Genomic DNA, 16,739 nt, shown 5'->3' with positions numbered 1-16,739 from the left:
TGAATAGTGTTCAAATATAATATGTGCTAAAAATTAAGCATCCTTGAAATTTCCTTGTAAAGCCATGTTTAAATAAAATTGAAGTTCAATAAGCTAATGAAATATGAAAACAATTTAACGGTGTTTTTACCATGCGGGAGGAATGGCCAGGCGAAGGCGGCGAAGAAAGTGCTGAGCCGGGCAGGCGGCTGCTTCTTGGCCTGCGTTGCCGCGTTGGCCACATCTAGGGCGGCCAGCAGGCGCACCTGAGTAACGAAGCAAGTCTCGGTCATCGTGGAGATGGTGGCAACCAGCTGCAACACAAAACAAAACCAACGGTCTATCACTCTACTTCGGCCTTCAAAACCAGGGGGCTCCAGCGCCAGCGGTGTTAAAATAATATTTCCAAAATCCTAGCTTGTTGTAATAACGGAAAATCTTGAGCAAGCCGCGTCCTTCAGTTGTGAAAAACTACGTTCCCGCTCGGGCACAGTTAAAAGAGTTGCTGTGCGTGTCCCAAATCAAAATTGCTTATTAATAGCAATGATGCAGTGCCCGCGAAGGACGGGCGGCGGGCCAAAATGCATTATGCACTTCCATTTGATTTAAGACTTTTGTCGCTCAATTATGTAAGTTTATTTGGGCCACGGTGGAGCGCCACAAGGCACGAGTTTGCAAAAAGACGTGCGTAGTTTCCTTTAAATAATCCAGTCGTTTAGGATGAAAGGTTGGCCGGACACAAACTTATCAAGAAGACAAGGAAAAGCACGGGAGTGGAGCAATGATTGAAAAAAATAAACAAGCGAGTAATTTCTATGAAGAAATCCCCTCATTTTATCAGTTTAAAAAAACCATTCCTAGAAAAAAAACTACTAGGACTCCTTGGGACAAATTGTTATTATTTATTTATGTTGCACTTCCGAGTGGATGTCACTTTGCTTCCCATCCGACACCTGACGCAACCGCGAGTGCTCTTGAAGCGGCCAGTATTGCACAGTACGGCAAAACAAGATCAGGTGCGCAAAACCGGATTCAGCTTCCTCAACGCTCGCATGGCAATGGACGCACGTAATTAAAATGTTATTATCTTTTTCCTGACAATCACTTAAGGTAGTCGCAGAGAGAAATAAGTGAGGGGCTCGAAAATCATTAGCCTGACGTAATATTTCGTCACAAATGTGAATTTTCGTCTTTGAACGAATTCTTGCGAAGCCGCATAAATAGAAGAACAATATCGAACCGGCGCGACTTTTGTCTGGAGTCGAGAAGAAGCCAGAAAATGCATTGTCAACGTGGGCTCTGGCATTCCGAAAATGACATGCACTGCATTATACAATAAACGCAAGATGTTACGTTCTTTCTGCTATTTCTACGAGCACCAAAGACTCACGACTCCAGTGAAAGTTGCGAGACACAAAATCAAATTCAATCCCAACAAAAATGGATTAAAGAAGCTCACCAGTTAGTAAAAATGCCGCTTTCGGGTTTGACACCGCGTTTTTCGTAGCAGAGGGTGAAGTTGTGTGTTGGTCAGCAGCGGATTCGGAGACCGGTGGTCGAGATGGGCATGCTGCGATGCGGCTCGGGGACAACGAGTGACTGAACTGAATGAAGCACCTCCGCCTCAGCCTGACTCCGCGCCGTTCAATCCCTTTTCCCCTTCCAAAGCAGACGATCGCGGCGTGCACAGCATACACACCCCGACAGATTAGGCCGCCGAGTAAACAATTGGTTGCTGGCTTTCGGATCGTGGAACCCCAACTCAATCGAGGAAATTGTCAAACAATGCTGACGAGATGCTTCGCACCTGTGATAATTGATAAATAAGTTTGTTTCATAGATCGAGTAAAAATATCGTTTGAAGCAAGCCGGCGGCGACTAGTACTTGAAGCCTTTTAATAATGTTGAAATTCCAATTTTAGCCATAAATGAATTCATAGAATAAAGACTGCGGTAGCATAATTTTAAAATAAAACTAGACGGAATTAAACATTTTACCATTTCTATACCATCAGTATTGAAGTAATTCTAACATTTTGTGCAAATCTGCAAATAAGCCCAGGTTTGTGTCGTAATTTCGACCGATCCCAGACATCATCTGCAAACCTAGCTCTGAACCAACTCAACCTACCCACCTGGAAGTCCACTCGCCACATGAATGGTTGAATGGCACATCGGTGAATGATATATTTTTTTATATTTATACAACTAGACTATAGACCATGCGTAAAAAAAGAAGAAAAACTGGTTTATTCTAGAGATAAAAACGAATTTTAAGATATATTTTCCTATTTAACGTATTGAAAGGAAATTTGTTTTCCATGAATTCACTTCCTTAGGGTTTAAATTAATTTTAAAAGTGTTTCAATAAATAATTAATGCATATAGAATTTTTGTATATTATAGAACTCTTTTTTTCAGCTCACATTATTCCACATTATTTTCAATCGTACCGATACATATTGAAATTTAAAAAATTATTAACATGATTATATAAAATTCTTCCTTGATTCAAACTTATGTCGTACATGCCCACATTCACGTGGGGCAAGATGTGTTTTCGTACTGAAAATCACGAATTAACCGCGTGATACTGAAAATCGGCCTTCAAAGAGGACTATACTCCTGCTGACGAGACAGAGATGTAGGACGATTAAGATGCACGTACGCATCATGTTCACGCACATCTTTATTTGTTTTAATTTGCAAAACTTGCACTATTTATCTATCTCAATTGGGTCAGAGGGAAATTAAAAGAGTAAGGGAAATTTCAGCTGCATTTTCTTCGTGTGGTTCAATGATTAGCATTATTTACCACACGACAAAGATAGCATGCTCGTATAAAAATAGAATCAAACAGGTAAGGAAAAACGTAAACAGGATTCTAATGCTGATAAATATGCGTCTCAATGCACGGTTGCCATATTTTTTATGTCCTACACGCTGCACCGAACTGGTTTCTCCAGATGCACTGGGAGCTATGTGCAAGTCATTTCTCTTTTAATTTAGGTGCCAGTCGATTCTTCAAGACCAAAATCGTAATATATTTTATTTTTAAGACTAGTATTTGGTTGAGTACTTTTCGGTTTGCAATATATTTTGGAATAAAATAGAAAATTTGATATTTTAATTAGGGTCAACGTATGTGTGCCTCGTCATTAATGTTTATTAATTCATACTCAATAGTGGCAAAGTTCAAAACCTTGGTTGAATAAAATAAATAACCTTTGGCTGCATATTTTTTCTGTTTTTTCCAAACCACACTTAGTTGCATTTACTGAGCACGTGATAGAAACCTTTTATGATGAATTAATAACTAATTCTGTTTCGATCAAACATTGTTGACAAAAACATATCGGAAGAATTTTCCGCTTGAATCAAAGCGTTATCGCCGCTTGCAATTATGCAATGGCAGTAGTTGGAGTTGCAATTATTATGTCAACAGTTTTTGTTATCAGCTCGCGGTAAACGATAAACGCAGAGCAGAAAAAATGTGTTGATCCCTGGGCATGCAGCAATCCACGCGACTAATTAACTCAGTCTCTCCCCACATAAAACTTTGAACTTTCGTTCCTCAACAGACGACTTAGAGGATTGTGCCGTCTGGGTGTCACAACGCACATGGCCGTATCACGACTGCAGCACGCGCTGCTCGGGCGCACTTTCATTGAAACCACCCGATCTCGTACTTTGGATCTGAAAATCCGGGTTTCGTTTGGTTCAGTTTTGTAATGCTTTGGTAAGGAACAGAGTCATTCTGTATTACAGAAAGGCCACTCTTTTTAGCCTTTGGGATACCTGCGTCCCAATTCAGCTAAAAACTGGCTGTCAATAATTAACCTAGCACCTTGAGAAACGAAATTGCCCGAATAACAGCTAGGAATAATCGCTGAGCCGGTGAATGAATAGTCGCACAAAGGCTTGAACGTGCGCTTGGCAACACGACGAGCAGCGAGTGCTATTTTGAAAATTTGTTGCGGGTGCCCGAGAACCCCTCCAAAGTGTGCTTGCTGCTGCTTGATTGATCTCTTAGCACTTTGTTTTAATTATAGCCAGAAAAAATAGGTTGAACGACATAAATCCGCCGCAATATACTCGGATATTCGCACGCAATGTGGGTCACGTCGCAAAATAATAATTGACATTACTACGAATTCTGTTTGGCTATGTGCGATATTTTGTCCTCTTAACTGTAAGAAGAGTCGTTTCATCTTTCAAGAGTGGAGTTACGGTAGACATATTATAAGTCTGTCATCAACAAACAACGTGTCGATTAGATTTGATTCTGTTCAACATGTGAAGGGGTTCACACAAAAACATTAGGCTTTCAGGAAATAAATCGGACGCAGCAACAGGATGGCTTCCTCGACTTTGCAATCTCAGAAGTAGTCCTTGCGTGCGTGCCAGTTGTGTTTAATACTTTTACGTAAGTGATTATTTCGCTATATAGAATTAAGGTGCATAGCGATAGCTCGATAAATAGTTTGACATTGATGAGAATGGATAAAGAATTATCTCTCTTAAACTGTCTAAGCGCGTTCCTTGATTCGGAAGAAAACTAAGTCGTTATCAATTCGCGCCGCAGATAAATACAATTTTACGCAAGTTTACACATTATTTAGAGATTTGAGAGCTCAATTTAGAATAAAAATTGAGATTTTTGCTATTTTCTTGCCGTTTTAGATGTGGCATAGTTGCTCTGTAGATCCACAGTAATACTTTGAAAATAAAAAGCGCTGTAATTAACACATCCCCTTGAACTTTGAGATAACATGATGTTAAGTTAATTCAAGTTATCTTGCACTGTAAATGAACGGTTATTATTATCAAGATGAAATAGGAATGCGCTCGGCAGCTTAGGATCACGTGTTTGGTGCATAAATATGAATTATTGGCGATTGTTTGAATGAACTTCTCATGGAGGCATTTAAGATTGGGTACACTCAAGCGATTGACATTGCCAGCACTTAATGTACACTCAGCACGATATATTATGCAACGAAATTAATTCTGTCGGAAATTTGTCAGCAAAATTACACATTTAAAATATTGCAATGTCAACAAATTGTCATATACGCATAAATTAGTATAAATTGGGAAACTAAAATTCTTAAGATTTTGCTTAACATGCCCAATGGGGAAGAATACAAATTTTCTTAATTGAACTTAGAATTACAGAAGCGTGTTAAATTCGAATTAAGCATTTCAAGGGTAGATGACACATTTCATTCATGCATTGAGGAGGCAGGCACACTCAAAGTGCTCTTTTGTGCTGAGCCCTAAGATTTAAAACTTATTAATGCAGTTGCCAAGAGTCAAACTGACCGCTACTCGCTGCCCGACTGAGAGTGCAAGCGATGCTTCGGGTCATTGGCGCATCTCCAGATAAAATCGGGTCTCCAACGGCCTCTCAATATATAAAGTCAAGACATTTCAATTTTGCAACTGCTGCAAACCAAATCATTTATCTTCGTGATTATATATGGCTCTCTCATTAAAAATTATTAATAAACTGCAACATTTTAAATTATAATTCTTATGAGAAAACTGTTTCCGAAGACATGATAATAAATAAATTGCAGCCGAATAAATAAACTTTTGTTGGTACGAACTCACCAAAAAGTTCCGTCAATCCTTTTCAACAGACGGGGATTCAGGTTGTAGATTGAGGTAAATTACTGCTCACTGAGAGCTGAGGCCTGGGAGACCAAAACACTGTTGTCCAGAGTGCGAGAAAAATTTCTACTCTCTATATCCGACTGTTAACGTTTAACCACTCGCCATGTTTTAAAACCACAAAAAATAGAGTAATTAAGTGTTTTATTATTTCTTTTTTCTTATAATTTTGTCAAAAAGTAAAAGTGTTGGGATGTTTTTATATTCATGGAATAAACATTGAGCCGGTAAAAGCAGCATGTATCATTTTAATTTGTAATGATGTATTTAAATTATGAGTAAATAATTTTCGCTGGATTCATCTGTTAAGTCTTGTAGTAAAACAACTAACTACGGGATGGAGCCACTAGGCGCTGGAAGGAAAATTATGCCCCTGCAGGTTATGCAGCGAGTGTAACCGCAATGTTTGCAGGACACGCAAGAAACAGACATAGTTACAGAGCTCATTGTCAGGCCACTAAAGCAAAATCAACCAGGTTTTTTATAGCAAGTGAACAAATATAAAAACAAAATGCCACTGCACCAAAGTATGCTGAAAAAATATAAATATAATAAATAAATAAATCAATTATTTATTTTAAACAGAAGTTGTGTACAACAGATTATATAATTGTATAATATTTGGACAATTTTTCTGCTTGGGTCAGACTCATCTGATTTCTGTCACAGCTCAGAAAATGATAGAAGTCCATGTTCTTATCACAAAGTTTACAAAAACATCATTCTGGGAGGGCCTCACTATGTTTTTTTTAAATATAAAAATTTTTAAAATAAATAATTTTTTTAAATATAACAAATTCATCACCTAATATATTTTTAACTTTTTTAAATAATTATCGCAATTCCATGCCCTTTAATGTGATACAAATCCTGTTCTTTGAAGCTGCAAATACGCACGATAAAAACGTTTTTATTCAATAAAGAGGCCCCGCATTTTATTCCTTTATATCATGTTCTGTTAATCAAAATCATAAGATGCTCTACTTGGTCTAGCGCCAGTCATTCATGAAATGAATGCAACAATGGATGGTGTGACTGAAGAAGCAACAGCGCACACGTCGATTTCCTGTTTTCCTCGGTGCCTAAAATTAGTCAGTCGCGTGGCGATCACACGGGCCGCAATTCAAAGTTAATGGCATTACAGGCATTGCGGACGCGGCAGCCAAGGCGCCGCCGTTTGGCATTACGGTTGGCTAATTTTGACATTTGATCAGAAGCCGAAGGTAGCCATAATAGACACGGCAAACAGCAGCAATGTAAACGGTGGCCGGTTGCTCAACTAAATAAATTCAACAAGTCGAATTATTATTTCGACAAGCTGCGTGCGTTAAGTAGGCTATCTTGCCGACGCAATTAATTGCTCCACCTTTAAGATAGCGCGGCGGGAAGGTTTTTTACACGCGGTCAGCTTCGATCGCAGTCGAAAAGGCATTTTATCTGCGCTCAGCATTTGCGAAAGACAAATATTGCGCGTCGCTGGCTGACTCTGTTATTGTTTGGTCTGCGCGTGTTTGACGTTATTAGTTAGTCGAGGTTAGGGATGAGGCGTATAAACGCATACCATTATTGTCATTATGGTTGACTGTTAAGCCAGGTAAATAGACGGAAAACGCACCAGTTTGTTTAGTGGAAAAGAGGAGTCATCTTTACTGTCTGCAATCGCGGCGAAGGTTTCAAGCAAATAGCTGATTAACCTGCGTGGACTTGAGTTTGAAAAAGTTGCAAATAGAAATAAATGAAAGGTTTGATTTATAATTGGCAAAAGCTATTAATAGGTATTCCTTAAGACAATGCCTATTTGCGTATTTAGAAACTTCTAGAGTTCAATTTGAAAATAGCTATACTCTTAACTTAAATAATGTGCATATTTGTTTCAAAGACTTGCTGTCTTGAGCTGTGAAGTTTTTAAAGAATAAATTACGAAGCCGCTTTCACTACAGTTCCCAAACAGCATTCAACGATAAAGCTACTTAGAAGTAGTTTTCCAATAAAGCTTAATTGTCTTTGGAACAAAAATGCACATTAATTTAAGTTGAGAGTTTAGCTAGAACAAATAAAGCTGTCGTGTTTTTATTTTCAACGAAACGATAAACAATTAAGTGTGTATCGCACGCATGTGTTTGCACTCCAGTAAAAGGGGGCCAGCATTAATGCGTTGACACGTCAACGTGGAAATGCATCAAAATAGTAATTACAACGTCGATCAGTCTCCCTCATCACAAGCCGCGGATAATTGAAATAAATGATTCATTTAACAGGCACACGTGCATCGCCGTGTTCCGATCCCCGAGTGCGAAAAAAAACCATTTGTTTCAATATTGGCAAAAAGAGTCATAAAATGCGAGTGATGTTGAGCAGTGCCGGCGGACAAGGTCAATCAAAACAGATGATTCCTTGCGGTGACGTCACCTTTGCAAAAGTCACTGACACTTCTTGTCTTGAGTCAGCCGAAGTGTATTGCATTTAACAAGGGCTGGTCAGGTCAACGGGAACTTTCCTTTGGTTCACCGCCGTCTTGGGAACAACTGGAGCGACAGACTGCACTGCGCCACGCACAATTTAGATAGAACTGAGTGCCACATTCTATTCTAATTGGAACGAGAGGAATTACTCGAGTTTAGAATGGGCTTTGATTAATTTTTTTATGAAGGTACTTCAGAAGCGTATGCTGATCATAGGTTTCAACACACGAATATATTTCAAAGCGGGAGCATTTCATGATCATTTAATCTTCAAAGTTCTTGTTAAAAACTAGTTAGTCAAAAGCTTCAAAACTGGTTGATTTTCTCTTGAATATTGAATATATTTGTGACTTTTTAATGTGTGGTAACTCTACAGATAATTCTGATATTCCAGCAAACTCTTGGAAATATATTGATTATGTGTAAAGGATTAGCAATTATACTTTCATGCACGCATTCCTATTAAATTAGGAATGCGAGTTCAGAATATACTCTAATACGCTTGAGTGTTGACTCTTGAAATTTCGCCTGATGAATTCCCGAATCCAACTATCGTTTGGCTGGTACCTACTTCCTTGCATCTATGAATTTTCAATTGCACGCTCATTCTTTTGTTAACTTCGCTGCACACTATATAAAGCAGTTAAGAAAAAATTTTGGGAATAAGCTTTAAGCTTGCAGATGGCTATAGGAAAATTCGTGCAAAGACAAATTCGTGCTGAGACAAACTGGCACGTGAGCAGCGAATGGCAATGAGGTCTTTGTTGCAACCAAATGCTCTTGTTGCAAGACAAGAAGTGCAAAGCGAAGACGCTTCCAAATAATAACAAATCTAGATATACATAATAATATTGCTTTAGCCGAAACAAAGAAGATCTGATTTAGCAGTACAACATCTTAAAAATTCTGAATTTATACTAGCACTGAGAGATCTATCATAAATTTTGGTACTCAATCTTATAGAATTAACTGAAAAAACATGAAATTAATTATTTACTTCCTTTGCAATGTATTTCTTCTTATTTTAATTTTCGATTTAAATAAAAACTTCCGTAAGAATGAAATTTATGCATTTTTTAGCAGAAAATTTTACAAACCTTTTTTCCGCTTCCAATTATTCAAAATATTTCAAATTTATAAACTGATATTACTCAGGCATTGACAATTGTTGCAAGAAATGTAAACAGAGGACGCCACTAAACAATAACGTTGGCGGGTTGGTGGCTATGTTGCTCATAACCGCATAACGAGATCAAAATAGTTTGGTTCTGCTTTCCTCGTGACGTCAAATCAGTCTGCATGTCCATCAAGTGAATAAATTACACTTGGCACGCGGTTTGCACAGAAGGTTGTGCTCAAATTGCACAATTAAATGAATATACGTGGAGCTAATTACCTGGCGTGTGAATGCGAGTAACTGTCGTTTCATTTTGACAGGTTAAGGAAAATTTTCTTTACTTTTAATTTACTACCATGATAAATTTTTTAAAGTAGCCGCAAGATTTCCTAAATACACGCAATTTTAACTATAAATAATGGAAGTGGCTAGGATGTTAGATAATAGTAAACGGTTATTTGACTTGACGACTGATAAATGTAATCCAACGTCATTAATTGTAAGGTGAAGAAATATCGATAAGATCAATACGGTTTCTTTTCTAGCGTGCAATTTTCGATCCTTCTGTGGAAGTGAAAAGTGCAGTGGACTCGCCACTAATAACCCTAAGCAAAGGTTCAGGTGCACGCCGATAGCGGTGGCGGCGGCTGCAGCACACGCGAGCAGATAACAAACAAAATAGATTCGCACGCGGCGCGCTCCCACTCCGGGCTGGCACTTAAAAGCTCTGAGTCAAAGGGACTGACCGTCACAGCCGCTCAGGTCGCCCGCCAGCCCACAATGCTCGTCGGCACACTGATTTTTCTGGGCCTGGTGCTTTGTGCCAAGGCCCAGTTTGAGGTGCACTGGAACGTTCCGACGTTTATGTGCCACAAGCACGGCGTCTTCTTCGACGCGACACGCTATGGCATCACGCAGAACGATAACGACCAGTTCCGTGGCGACACAATGGTCATCCTCTATGACCCGGGCCTCTTTCCTGCCTACCTGACCGACGAGCCACAGGAAGAGGGAATGTTTGAGAGCATCTTCGGCAGGCAGAAGTACAGCGTGATCGCCAGGAACGGCGGCCTACCGCAGCTCGGCAATCTCACGCAGCACCTCGACGCAATGAAAGAATCCATCAATCAGCTCATCCCCAACCCAATGTTTTCTGGTAAGTTTTTTGCTCTTTTTATCCCTGTCCGAGGACCGGGAAGGGGGCGCACTGCAATAACACGAATGCTGAAACCCGGGTCTCAATAATACCGCGAACGGATAACATGGGCGCACCAGGCCGCACAGGGACCCAGCCCACTGAAGGGCCACTTGCCTCCGCACTGAGGACTTTTTGAAACGCTAGACATTCGTCCCGTGATGCCAAATCACGCATGCTGGAAAGTTGCAAACCAGCAAGTTTATCAGATTTTCTCAAGTGCCTTAAAATTATATTCGCATAGAATAATGAAGATAAAAGAGCAGAAAAATGGAATTTGTTCCAAAAAATTTGTGTGGTGAAAGTTAAATTTTAAGATAAAAGAAACTCCCTGCGCAGAGGCTGTTTAGGCCCCTCAGGTTTGATCAGAAGTTCTTTAGCAAAACAAAATCTATGAAGTAATTTCATCACCAAGTTCATCTTTTTTAATTTGGTATTTAACACTTAACTTTAAATTTATTTAAAAGTTACAGCATGAGAAGGAAACCTAATAGTTGCTTTTGGAGTTTCTTAAATATTCGAAATCGAATTTAATGTCAAATGCATAATTTTCCATTGTTTTGATCTGGAGTTTGTAAATGAATTTTAAGTTAAACTTGTTTAAAATCAACCGCTTTTAAGTCTTCATATTATGTGACTGTTAAATTATTGCTCAAGAGCAAGCACTTAAACATAATGTTTTTTATAATTATATTTAAAAAAAAAATAATAATAATAAAGTAATAATTGTACAGACATGCAATTAAAATGCCACCAAGAGACGATAAAAAGTAATTTTAACTTAAATTGTGCAAAGTAAGTGCATTTTATGACATTCACATTTTTCATGTCTGAATCACGTTTGACTGTATCAGTCAAGTTTATCGCGGTTTTTATTTAAATAAAGAATTTTCCGGGCGCATACCACCATTCTTTGACACTCGGATCCATTTGTCAATGTCCGCTTTTTGTATTTTCACTTGATAACGGCAGCGATGCAACTTGACGCTTCCAGTGATAAAAGTTAATTGTTATTTCACTGCGTTCCTTATTCTTGTGGTGCAATGCGTCGAAGAAATAATTATTTTTTCGATAATTTACTTTCACTTTTTGCAACACGTAACACGTGTGGTTTGGAAAATTTGCATTGACAATCTTCACGGCCGCATTAATAATTATTATTCCTCTTCTGGGTATTGCGCCAATTATCACTTCCTCCGCGCGCATGCCTTTTCAGATAAAAGGTGTCGAGAAATGTTTAAAATTCAAGGTGGACACTTACTAAGAAAACCCCGTTTCGTTTGGTCAGGTAGGTCAAGATCACACGTTAAGTTACCGAAAAAAGATATTAAAACGGAATTGCGTCGAGCGTTGGAAAGTGAAATTGAAGTTCAATGCCGGTTGATGCAAACTGAAATAAGGTCACGTCAGTGTTGGGGGATCCAATGTGGGCTGCTGTTGCTGCATTTTGTCGAGTGCAGTGTTTGTTTTTGATTAACGCGTCGCTTTTATCGGTTTCAAAGAATCAAGCTTGAATTTTCCAATGGAGACAATAAAACAATTATTGTCGCCGGCGCGTTTCTCTTGCGTCACCAGCATGTGCATAAGAGATAGGGAATGCATTTTCAATTGACAGAATCTGATGCATTAAGTTCAAGGGGGCAGCTGCGTAAAATTTAGTCGCTGTCAAGAGGTCATTGCTAACCGAGTTTGACTTTTTATGACCGCCAAAATGGAGAAATATAGCAAAATTAACTATTTGTAATTTGTTTCAGGCGTGGGAGTGATCGATTTCGAGTCTTGGAGACCGACATATCGGCAGAACTGGGCGTCGCTGAACATCTACCGCGACAAATCCAAAGCGCTGGAGAAGAAACTGCACCCGTTCTGGTCCAAAGAGAGCATCGAGAATGAGGTAATCACGCAGTTGACGTTTCCGCTTTGTCATCGCGCATTTAGAAGAAGATGAAAAGCACATTGCTTCCAAGTGCCAATGTCAATAACACTCGGCGAAATGGCAAACAGACAGAGTTCACCGCATGAGCATTATCAGGGCATTGTCGTTAAATTTGCGTGTAAACAAAGTGTCATTTTTTGTTAAAAAAATATGGAGAATGAGATGAGTTATAACGCCGTCATAATCGCGATTGATCGGGAATGCGGGTGGGAATCACCTGCTGGATTGGCGAATCACGCGAAAAATTAGCGATAACGCACCAGCGTCTACTTTTAATTTGCATCATAAATTGATACTGAAATTTAAAACATAACATGTACGATTGGCAGGCGGAGAAACGGTTTGAGCAGTACGGGCGGCTCTTCATGGAGAAAACGCTCATGTTGGCCAAAGATCTGCGGCCGCGCGCGCGATGGGGATACTACGCCTTTCCTTATTGCTACAATTACTCGCCCAAGAACAAGGGCTTTGACTGCCCTGCAGAGGTCAAAACCGAGAATAACGAGTGAGAGTATTTTAAATTGAACTCGTAAAAAAACAAAACAAATAAAATTTTTCTGCAGACTGAACTGGCTGTACTCGGGGAGCGATGCCTTGTTTCCATCGCTGTACATGAGCAGGCAGAAGCTGACGCCGGAGCAGCACTATAAATTCGTCTTTGGAAGGGTTAATGAGGCCAAGAGGCTGGCAAATAGAATCAAACCCAAGAGACCGGACGTCCTGCCGTATGTGTGGTACAGGTACTACGACGAGCAGGAGTATTTGACAGAGGTTCGCACAATTTGGACCAAATTTTTAATTGGAATTTAACCCCTTGCGTGCTTAGGAGGATGTGTACAACAGCATCGCCGGCCCAAGGACCCTTGGACTGAAGGGAGTCGTCCTGTGGGGCAGCTCCAAAGACGTCAACTCGAAGGAAAAGTGTCTGAAGCTGCAAAAATACGTCGAACAGACGCTGGGCCCAGCGGTGCAGCACATACGTACGGCGTCTGTCGCCGAACTGGAAAAGCGGCTTACAGGGAAGAAGCTGAAGAGGTCCAACCTGCCTGAAGGCTTCTGGACAAACTACTTCCTGGACCCGATTGTGAAAATATTACGTAGGAGGACCATTCGCAATAAGTAGAGCACGTGGAGAGCACAAAACTTTTGGTGTTGGAGGTTGTGGACTGGCTCAGTGGCGGGATTTGTTGTGATCTGACTACTCACAGTGAGTAGTCTGTTTATTCCACGGGATGATTGAACTTTTTACCAAAGCATGAAAACACTACTAGAATTCTAGACGTAAGGCTGCATTTAAAAGAGGCGCGTGTGTGTGTTTTGATAGCTCGTTGCCATTTTTCTATCTCAAACTACTGCCGTTTTTAAAGCACTTTTTCAATAAAAAAAACTACCCATTTTATGTGACTGTACCAAAAGATTGTTTCAAATTGTACTCACCGAATGCTACTGGAGTTGAATCGTGTCCAGCTGCATTGTCTCGTTGCTGGGCTCCGCCAAGACGATCATGTAAGTATTAGTGGCAGGCAGGAATTCACTGTGAAGGCTGTTATCCGCCTGGCCAAGAACAGGCAGCTCCATGCTCATCTGCTGATCTTGAACATTGAAATGCACCTAGAACAAGGCATTGTAATGTATCATTTTGTTATCAAGAAAAATACTCCACACTCTAAAAGCGTAAATTTAACCCTAGCATATATGTAAAAAGAGAAGAAATTACCTTTTCCCCGCTTGGCAGTTGGACAAAGTAGTTTGGTTGCGAGTCTAGCGTAGGCATGGAGTAGTTCTCAAGTCCAAGCGGCAGCATGTCGTTAAAGTTTGGCAAAAGAGGCTCGTTCAAATCGCCAGGCATGATCAGACTGGAAGCGTCCACGCAGAAACCTTCACTGTTGTCGGCAAGCAAGTTGGGCAACTCGGACATATTTGAGGTGCTGAAGTCGAGGTTTGCAGCGGCGATCGCTTCAGTGTAAATGTTGGGCAGTACGTGAGGAAGGCTAAAGGCAGGTGGATTTGGCTTCTGGAAATAGGAGTGCTCTTTTGATGTTATCTTCTTGATGCGATCCAATTTGGCCTTTTCCACGACCTCAGACAAATGCTTCTGTTTACTTTCTTCCTGCACTTTCAGCTCTTCCACTGTGATCTATGATCATGACATAGAAAAACTTTCTAAACTGCTTAAATTTTTCACCTTTCTACCCAGCGTGAGAGACAAGTTGTCCAAGTACTGTCCCATCACATGCTCCCCTTTCTCAGTCCAACTCTTTTTCTCTTTGCCGATTCGCTGGTTTTTCTGCTTCTTGAAGTCCCGCATACTGAAGTCCGGCTTGTTGTGCGAGTTGCGGATGTGCTTCGTCAAATTGCCAATCATGTTGCAAGCGAACTGACAGAAAGGGCATGCGTTTGGTTTTGAGTTAAGGTGGGTGGTCGTGTGTCTGTTTAGGTGGTGCTTTGTGGCGAACCTGAAAATTGTGGCGATATTTTGAGATAACTCTAATTTGAACACAGTTGGTAATTTTGTCAGATAAGAGCCCCTTAATTAAAAAAAATATTAAACAATTTATAAATAAGATAAACCCAATGCAAGATGCATTTTTGTGGGTTTTCATACTTAAAAAACGCCTCTGCTAGATTGGGCAAGAATGATCTTGAAAATCCCATGTTCAAATCAGATGGAAATTAAATCATGGATATACAAGAGGCCCAATCACCCAACCATAAGATATTGCACAAATTCTTGGATTATTCCATGCAGTGAAGTAATTTTTCTGTAAATTATATAAAAATCCCTACAACTAAAAGGAGATAGAATAAAACATACTGTGTATCTTTCCACAGAAAACTATAATAAATACATAGCCAGCGAAACATACGTACTTTTTGCTGCACACTTCGCAGGTGAACTCTCTAGGTTTGTGGATATTAGTGACATGTGCATTGAGTCTGCCTCTGGAGGCGAAGGAAGAAGGGCAGAGGTCGCATTTGAAGGGCCTGTCACCAGTGTGCGCACGCATGTGCTGGACGAAAGCGCTTCTCATGGCCACCTTGAGCCCGCAAACGGGACAAACGTGTGTGTAGTAGTCGCCGAGATGCTTCAGCCTGATGTGCACTCGCAAGTTGCTTTTTAACTTAGCCTTGTGTGGACACTGAAGTTAAAAAAATGTTAGTGGCAAAAAATCATCAGTACGTTTTAGGCATTACCAGGGCGCAGCAGAAGTCATTGCGGTCGTCGGTGTGGACGGTCTTTATGTGGCAGTTGAGCAGTCTCTTGGCAGAAAATGTGCGGCCGCAGTACTCGCAAATGTTGTCATATTTCATGGTGTGAGTGGCGATGTGGCGATCAAGGTCGTTTTTAGTGAATGACTTGTATTCACAATGCGGACATGAGAAGTCCCTCTGGTTTGCGTGTCGTTTTAAATGCACCTCTTTTTAGTACAAGCGTTATTAAGAGTTTGCAGTTAAGACAACTTTTCTGTGTTACTTAGATTTGAAACCGCAAAGAAATTCCTCTGGCAAATGTTGCATTGGTAAGTCGATCTCTTGCTTTCATGCGATTTCAAGTGGATCCTGAGAGAAGGCTTGTTTTTTAGACTTATACCACAAATCTGCAATAGTTTAAAATTGAAATTAAAAATTTAAAAATAAAATTTTAATCTCACATCACACATTAGTTCAGTTCCTAGACTGATTTCAAGAACATCAGTCACGGCATCTGCAACAGCTTCTTCTCTTTCTTTTTCTTCTAAACCGACATAAACCTCAAATGCAGCTTCATTATTTCCTAAATGTATAATCATTATTTTAAATAAATAATCCGTGATTATCTCATGAATCCGAGGTGTACCGTAATCCAATGAATTTTGAAATTTTTCCTCAATGACAGCCTCAGGCAGCACAGCATTTCCATCACCAAATCCACACATCTCATTTGCACTTGTGTCAGGACCAAGCTGCTGCTGAATTTTTTGAAAAGCGAGCTTTCTTTCGCTTTCTGGTAGCCCTTTGATCTTGGAAAGGAGCAACTCCATCTGCAAAATAGTAAATTTGTCATACAACGCCAATCTTCATGACTGTCCCAAAGGATAAACGACAAAAATCGTGTATGAAACGAAAGATCTATTAAAATTTCACCTCGCTCATGAGGGAGTCCATTTTTCGGGAATAAAAGGGAGCGGCGGTGAATTGGGGCCCAAATATCGTCAAGGCCGTCCAGGCTGCAGCGTCCAAAATAATATAACGTGCCAAACGTGCGACGCGTTTTTGACCTTGCAATTCTGACTACTGACTAATAAACAGCAAAATTCTCTTACTCCGGTTGCCGCGCCCTACTGCGTTGCTATTGGTTGATTCCAGCTGGCGCGAAAGAATTTGACCACCAAA

General features: G+C 40.1%; 2 protein-coding genes across 2 annotated transcripts; one reads left to right on the top strand and one right to left on the bottom strand.

Annotated features, from left to right (window-relative positions):
- Positions 1-151: 151 nt before the first annotated feature.
- On the bottom strand, positions 152-16,667 carry LOC135947226 (zinc finger protein 34-like). The gene is made up of 10 exons (XM_065495917.1): positions 16,491-16,667; positions 16,204-16,387; positions 16,019-16,140; positions 15,841-15,964; positions 15,561-15,784; positions 15,237-15,505; positions 14,551-14,821; positions 14,083-14,502; positions 13,803-13,976; positions 152-293 (listed from the first exon to the last, which is right to left on the bottom strand). The coding sequence occupies exons 1-9, from the start codon at positions 16,509-16,511 to the stop codon at positions 13,809-13,811; spliced, it is 1,803 nt and encodes a 600-aa protein (XP_065351989.1). The 5' UTR covers positions 16,512-16,667; the 3' UTR covers positions 152-293; positions 13,803-13,808.
- LOC135947228 (hyaluronidase B-like) lies at positions 9,961-13,776 on the top strand. Its single transcript, XM_065495920.1, has 5 exons — positions 9,961-10,390; positions 12,184-12,323; positions 12,695-12,870; positions 12,929-13,136; positions 13,192-13,776. Exons 1-5 carry the CDS (start codon positions 10,015-10,017, stop codon positions 13,486-13,488), a joined length of 1,197 nt encoding a protein of 398 aa, XP_065351992.1. The 5' UTR covers positions 9,961-10,014; the 3' UTR covers positions 13,489-13,776.
- Positions 16,668-16,739: the final 72 nt, after the last annotated feature.

This window comes from Cloeon dipterum, chromosome X (genome assembly GCF_949628265.1).
Source record: "Cloeon dipterum chromosome X, ieCloDipt1.1, whole genome shotgun sequence".
NCBI classification, from domain to species: Eukaryota; Metazoa; Arthropoda; class Insecta; order Ephemeroptera; family Baetidae; genus Cloeon; species Cloeon dipterum.
Note: the sequence above shows the minus strand (reverse complement) of the source record. Positions and strands in the feature narration are given on the sequence as shown.

Bases quoted from the DNA above. Each gene is read 5' to 3' on its own strand.
- LOC135947226 (XM_065495917.1), bottom strand. From the start codon at position 16,511: ATGGACTCCCTCATGAGCGAG. The intron at 14,503-14,550 runs GTGAAAAATTTA...TCATGATCATAG, and splicing joins CTCTCACGCTGGGTAGAAAG to ATCACAGTGGAAGAGCTGAA. The intron at 13,977-14,082 runs GTAATTTCTTCT...GCCTTGTTCTAG, and splicing joins AACTGCCAAGCGGGGAAAAG to GTGCATTTCAATGTTCAAGA.
- LOC135947228 (XM_065495920.1), top strand. From the start codon at position 10,015: ATGCTCGTCGGCACACTGATTTTTCTGGGCCTGGTGCTTTGTGCCAAG. The intron at 12,324-12,694 runs GTAATCACGCAG...TACGATTGGCAG, and splicing joins AAGAGAGCATCGAGAATGAG to GCGGAGAAACGGTTTGAGCA. The intron at 12,871-12,928 runs GTGAGAGTATTT...ATTTTTCTGCAG, and splicing joins GTCAAAACCGAGAATAACGA to ACTGAACTGGCTGTACTCGG.